This window comes from Phytophthora infestans, genomic scaffold (assembly GCF_000142945.1).
Source record: "Phytophthora infestans T30-4 supercont1.38 genomic scaffold, whole genome shotgun sequence".
Lineage (NCBI taxonomy): Eukaryota > Oomycota > Peronosporomycetes > Peronosporales > Peronosporaceae > Phytophthora > Phytophthora infestans.
In genome coordinates, this window is record NW_003303721.1 from 963,743 (window position 1) to 970,126 (window position 6,384).

The window sequence follows — 6,384 nt, forward strand, 5'->3', positions numbered from 1 at the left end:
CCAAAATACACAGGGCGAGAACGACGCGAAGATAAGTGGATTGGCGTGCATTTGTGGAAAGACATTTTTCTTCTCCAAGACGAGCACAATTGCAGGATTATGACCTCATTCGGAGTGGCGAAATGCTGAAATTTCCCTAAAGCTTCTGGATCATTATTTGGTCACAGAGACTACATGAATGATAAGGTTCTTCTCTTGTGAGACGACTTTTCGGATTATCGGACCCAAGAAAAGTCATCGATTTCGCAGCATCCATTAATATTGTCCTATTCAAAGTACTACCTCGATATACCTACGTGTGTCAACCCGCCAACGTGCGTGTAATCACCCGTTCAAGTCTCACTTGCGTAGACGCTGGGCGGAGTGTCTTCGGTCTTAAATTGCTCGCCATCACTAAAAAATTGATTTCACCTTACGGCCACCACAACCCTATTGTGTAATGCGAATTCGCCTAGGGACAGAAGCAAATTTAATCGATGGTACTCATAACCCCAGGGAGATTTGCCCTAGTGATTAGGCATACACTACGATTTTCTGTTCTAGCACGCCAGCGGTAGGACAAAAAAAGGAATTTTGATTTGTAAGGGAAGATTTTGGGTAAAAAATGTTCGATGCCATTTATTACAAAGAAATAATGCTATTAGTTGCCGGTTTTTGTCCTTCCAAATAGGACAAAAGTACCGACATCCTTTGTACCTGGCAGATCCGGAGATAGAGCATCACACTGCAGGATATAGAGAAACGGATAATTCTTTGTCAAAGGGCGCATGTGCAGAAATGTGATAAGCTGGCTCTTCGGGTCGCTGCCAGCCATTGCCAGAATGGCGCCGAAGGCACTACCATCGGGACGAATAAACATCAAGGGCGTCCTTAGGAAGCCAAGGAAGTTTGTTCGTGTTGCTGTGGACAACGTGAAGAAGGCACATATAATCCAGTTTTATCAATCCCACCCACAGTGGAGAAGTTCTATCCAGGCCTCGCTAAGCGCAGAAGGAGACAACAAAACGGCAAATATATAAATGGGTTTCAAAGAATGAATTGATTTTGGGCGCTGTAGCAAGCGGTGGCGGCCACCTAAAGAAAAATCGCTGCGCTGGGTCCTCTCCGAGAAGGATGAAGACCAGATTGCACACTGGGTTCGTGATCTTCGCCGCGAAGGCGTTCCAGTCTCTCCTTTCATGCAGACCTGCAAGGCCCAGGAGGTTGCCGAAGACGCTGGGCTTCCTGTGGGGTTGTTTTCAGCCCCCGAAAGCTGGGAAAGGCGCTTTCTCAAGAGGTAACGACTCTCGCTTAGGCGCAAGACGCGTATCGGCCAAGTAACACCCGCGGACTCAGCTCAGGTGGCGCAGAAATTTAGGATGGAGGTCCTAAAAACGATAGAGGAGGAAGGCATTGTCGAGGTGTACAATGCCGACCAAACTGCGATGAATTATGAGTACCTTCGACGCGTACTTATGATGCCAAAGGGACTCGTACGGTTTGGATTCACAATGCTGGTGCTGAAAAGAAGCGCATAACGGTCATGCTGCTGGCTGACATGCATGGAAACCATCGCGCCCCGTTCGCTGTCTTCAAGCAGCCATCCTCCAGAGTTCCCGAGACGGATGCCTTCAACCGCAAGCATCAAAATGGCTTTGGGAGAGGTTTATGGCCGGATATAATGCCCCTCATGCCGAAGCACGACGTCAAGATCTACTGTAACCCGAAAGGGTGGTGCAATGCTGAATTGTCTATTCAGTTTTTGCGTTATCATTTCGGCTCAAGGGATACTTTGGGGAAGAGGTCCTGCTGCTATGGGACGACTTCAGTGGTCATTGGACACAAGCCGTCAAGTAGTATGCAGTGAGTATCGACGTGGTGCTGAAGAGAGTTTCGCCCGGCTACACGTCGTCGTGCCAACCGGCAGATATCGCCTGGATGAAGCCGTTCAAGCTGGAGTTGCGGTCGCTTTGGGTGGATCATCTGCAGAGTCTGCTTCGTGCTCATCAGGATAGTGGATCGCGGGTAAAGTTTAAGCTGGATGCGCCATCGCGTGCAACTCTGATGGAGTGGCTAACAAATGCTTGGGACAGACTCTCGCCTGCTACACTAACTAGTGGATTTAGGAAGCTCGCAATACCGACTGACACCCGTGAGTTACTGGTGGTACACCCTGTGCTTAAAGAAGCAGCCATTGCGGGGCTAGTCGATAAGCTGGAGCATCTGCATATTGCTGAGGAAGTAGGCGATGACTGCGGGCTTAAGTTTTCGCTCTGAACCCTTAAATTGATCGTATTATGCACTTTGAAGTTGATGTGTTTTTCAAATCAATGTACATGTTTTTAACACAATGGTAACGGGGGTGCCCTTTGACAAAGGAATGCCGTGTTATGTCATTAGATATACCTTTGAAGCTGTCACTATGTCCTTAAGGACGTGGTAGGACACCAGGCATAGGATAGCATAATGACATATTTTTGCCTTTATGGCTTTTTTGAGCAGCGTTGTCGCAACAGTGCAGCAATCTTCTGGTCCCTTTTTAAACAAATAAAAAAATTAATTTACGGCTGGGGCGTAAGCTACTTAAACGTTATTAAATGCTCTTAAAGTGCTTTTTATGGGGGGGCTTCTATTTGATTCGCCACTTCAATTCAGTGTAGAACACATAAAATACCATCACTCATGCGTTCAACCGTCGATGTAACGAACTTGACTGGTGCTACGACATTGCGACAACGGACTTTGCTCCAACATTCTGGCTGTACATTTATCCCATGGCATTCGAGCCGCGCAGCCCAACCTTCGCAAGATATGGCGGTGAACACCAGCCGCTGCTGGCCTACAAGGATGCTGTCGTGGGGATCCCTGGCAGTCTTGAGATCGCAGACGAAGCTGAGCCTCATGTCGTCGAGGAGCTCAAGACACTGCTCAGACTTGTGTACCCAGTCGTAAGTCTGCGAGAGAATGTCAACTATCTCGTAGTGGCAATGAACTGATACAATAACATGTTTTATTTACTAACGGAGATCCTGCAGGTTGTGACCACAGCGCTCGAGTTTTTACCAGGTTTTACGTGTATTATACTAGCAGGCCACATCCAGTCGCCTCATACGCAGCAATACGTGGACGCTGCCACTCTGTCGACGATGGTGAGCTTTAACGTCAAGATACTAACCGATGGGGTTACTAACTGGTTATGTTAAAACTCCTGCAGTTCATGAACATCACAGCGTACTCCATCGGCTTTGGGCTCACATCAGCTCTAGACACGCTCTGCTCTCAAGCATACGGTGCTAAACGGTTCGGGAAGATCGGGATCTACTTCCAAGCTGGTCTACAGATAATCGGTGCCTGCCTCGGCCCGATTTTTCTCGTCAACTGGTACTCCGAGAGCTTTTTACTCTTCATGGGCCAAGACGCAGAAGTCTCTCGACTAGCTCAAAGTTTCTCACGTTGGATGCTGCCTGGCGTGCCGTTCGTTTTCCTCTACGAGTTGGTGCGGAAGGTGCTGCAAGCTCAGAACATCATGAAGCCATTGGTGGCTATCGCGGCGATCGGCAACGTCGTCAACATCGTATCAGGCTACTGGCTAACGTACCACACGTCGCTGGGCTTTGAGGGCATCGCTCTATCGAGATCACTAGGGAACATGGTGCTACCGTTTCTATTGGTCCCGTATTTCTACTTCCATCCACACCATTTGAGCCAATGGTGGCGTGGCTGGGATCTCAAGGAAGCGCTGGCACACGTGGCGTTGTTCTTGCGTCTGGGCGTCCCCGGCTGCTTGATGATGACGATGGAGTGGTGGGCGTTTGAGCTGCTCACGCTGATGGCTGGCGTGCTGCCGAGTGCCGTGGTGTCTGTCAGCGCCCACGCCGTGCTAGTCAACATCAACAACACCATCTACATGACGTTTGCCGGTCTCGCAGTGGCCTCGAACATTCGCGTGGGCAACTGTCTCGGCGCCAATGCCCCCAAGCAGGCGAGACTTGCTTGCACCGTGTCGTTGACACTAACGTTGGCCATTTCGTCCACGTTCGCGTTGCTGTTGTACGTGCTACGTCACGAGATCCCACGCTTGTTTCTGAACGACGCTCAAGGGATCGCTCGCGCTGCTAGTGTGCTGGCAGTCTGGGCCCCGCTCGAAGTGCTGGACGGCCTCAATGCTGTCGTGCAAGGCATTTTCCGCGGTGTGGGCAAGCAGAAAGTGGCTGCGACGGTGAATGCAGTGGCCTACTACGTGTTCGGTATACCGGTAGCTGGAGTACTGGGCTTTCATTTCTTCTTGGGCATCGAAGGATTATGGCTGGGCTTTGGCTTCGGTATCTTTGTGGCGGCCTCGCTGCAGTTCTATATGCTGTTCGAGAGCTGGACGTGGGTAGAACTCGCTGAAGACGCCCAGAAGCGCACCGCCGAATAATTAACTAGACCACGAATAGAGCGACAAACTTAGAATACAAAAGGTGGAATCACGCGCAATACTAAAACCTACTTCGTATTAATAGTAATCGCTTACAGTGCTGCCCCCCGTTTTCGCGCCTTGGACCTTTGATAAACCTCCGGATATGATGATCCTGAATGCAAAAGAACTATTACTTGTTGGCTCAAAATCTAAATTATTTACAAATCCTATATGATCCACCCCAGCGAAAACGGGGTGCAGTACTGTACTACTTTTTTTAGAAATAACCTTTTTCTAAAAAATAAACGACCAAAACTCGTGAAGTAAATGCTCTGATTTTTTCGGCGTTTGTGATTACAGATCCCTCTTTTTAATGGAGCCCTTAAAAAAATAGCCCTCTCTTATCACGTACGACATCGCTTCACCTGATTATGGACTCTGTGAATAAATTTCACTTCGTTGAGTGGACGGCGAACAAGCACTCAGCTCGACTTTTACGGCATCAGGTGGGATAGACAGCCGTCGGGATAAAATGGTGGCGCCCGTGAGTCCCAGCGAGACGCGACCGCTGCTGCTCCAACCAGAGCACTAGAGTCTCGTAGCCATCGCCGATAGCCACGAGCTCAAGCCAAGAGCCGGAACCTAATGCGACCGAAGAACTGCAGACGCTTCTGGCACTCGTCTACCCAGTCGTACGCAATAACACAAAGGGATGTGTCACACATCCCTTTGTGTTATTGGCGAAGACGCGGCCGCATCGAGTGCAGGTAAAGCCAGTCATGGCACTTGCAGCTCTTTCGCTCTTACTTTATTTTTATAAACCCAGAAAACCCAGCCTAAAAAAAGAATAGGTGGGTGGGTCGTTCAATATACCCAATACCCAAAAATTCCAAAACCCATTTTGCGAACCCTGGATGTGTGTCATAACAACAGTGTGCTTATCTCGCTGCGGTTAATTAACAGGTGGGCACGACAGCGCTCGAGTTCCTGCCAGGACTCACGTGCATCGTCTTGGCGGGACACATGGACTCGCCGTACACACAGCAGTACGTTGACGCCGCCACGCTCTCGACCATGGTAAGAACTCAACAAATATCGACTCCAGTTAAGATGCTCGTTAATAAAATGTTGCTAACTGTTACATGCATAGCTATTGAACCTTACCAATTATTCAATATGTTTCGGTCTCTCGTCGGCACTGGATACGCTTTTTTTGTGTTCCCAAGCGTATGGCACCAAACGATACGACAAGATCGGCGTGTACTTCCAAGCTGGCGTTTTGGTACTAGCAGCTGTGTTTGGACCTATTTTCCTGCTAAATTGGTACACGGAGAGCGTGATGGTGTCCTTGGGGCAAGACGAGGAGATCTCGAAGCTGGCTCAGACATTCTCGAGGTGGATACTGCTGGGGATGCCGTTCGTGGTGCTATACGAACTTGTACGTAAGGTTCTGCAGGCGCAGAATATCATGAAGCCGCTGGTTACTATCGCGACGATCGGCTGCTAACATCATAACCGATTATGTGTTAGCTTATCTGTCATGATGATGCCCCCTCCTGACTCCAGCATCTGCTTACACAACCTTTTTTCCAAGCCTTCACTCCCCGTTTCGCTCTACTGTTCAACCAGACGTAGATCGTGTACATGATGTGCTTGAAGTTGCATTCATAGTTGAGGTTTAGCTACAGGGCAGATGCTTTCCTTCTCTTTGCTTAAACACTCAATTCATTCTTATTTTTTCCTGCTACAACTCAAGTCAAGTTCCTACGACTACAACTCAAGCGGAAACAAGTGCGTCTCCACAACTTCGTGACAGTTTTAAAACTATTGAAGCGATTCTAGGCGACTTCGAAAGCATGGTTATGCGCAATCGGAGCCCCAACCCAAGACCCCGGCAACAACGTCGTCGGATGCGAGATGAGGACGCAACGGCCACCGCAAGTGCACCGATCGAAGCGGCTCCATCTCAAGATGCCAGCTCAACTGGGACGCAAGCGGCACCA

General features: G+C 49.2%; 2 protein-coding genes across 2 annotated transcripts; both read left to right on the top strand.

Annotated features, from left to right (window-relative positions):
* Positions 1 to 2,753: 2,753 nt before the first annotated feature.
* On the top strand, positions 2,754 to 4,399 carry PITG_15119 (Multidrug/Oligosaccharidyl-lipid/Polysaccharide (MOP) Flippase Superfamily; the record flags this gene model as incomplete). The annotated part of the gene is made up of 3 exons (XM_002898240.1): positions 2,754 to 2,927; positions 3,015 to 3,128; positions 3,194 to 4,399. The coding sequence occupies 3 exons, from the start codon at positions 2,754 to 2,756 to the stop codon at positions 4,397 to 4,399; spliced, it is 1,494 nt and encodes a 497-aa protein (XP_002898286.1).
* A 514-nt stretch (positions 4,400 to 4,913) lies between these two features.
* Positions 4,914 to 5,888, top strand: PITG_15120 (Multidrug/Oligosaccharidyl-lipid/Polysaccharide (MOP) Flippase Superfamily; the record flags this gene model as incomplete). The annotated part of the gene is made up of 3 exons (XM_002898241.1): positions 4,914 to 4,925; positions 5,345 to 5,458; positions 5,532 to 5,888. 3 exons carry the CDS (start codon positions 4,914 to 4,916, stop codon positions 5,886 to 5,888), a joined length of 483 nt encoding a protein of 160 aa, XP_002898287.1.
* Positions 5,889 to 6,384: the final 496 nt, after the last annotated feature.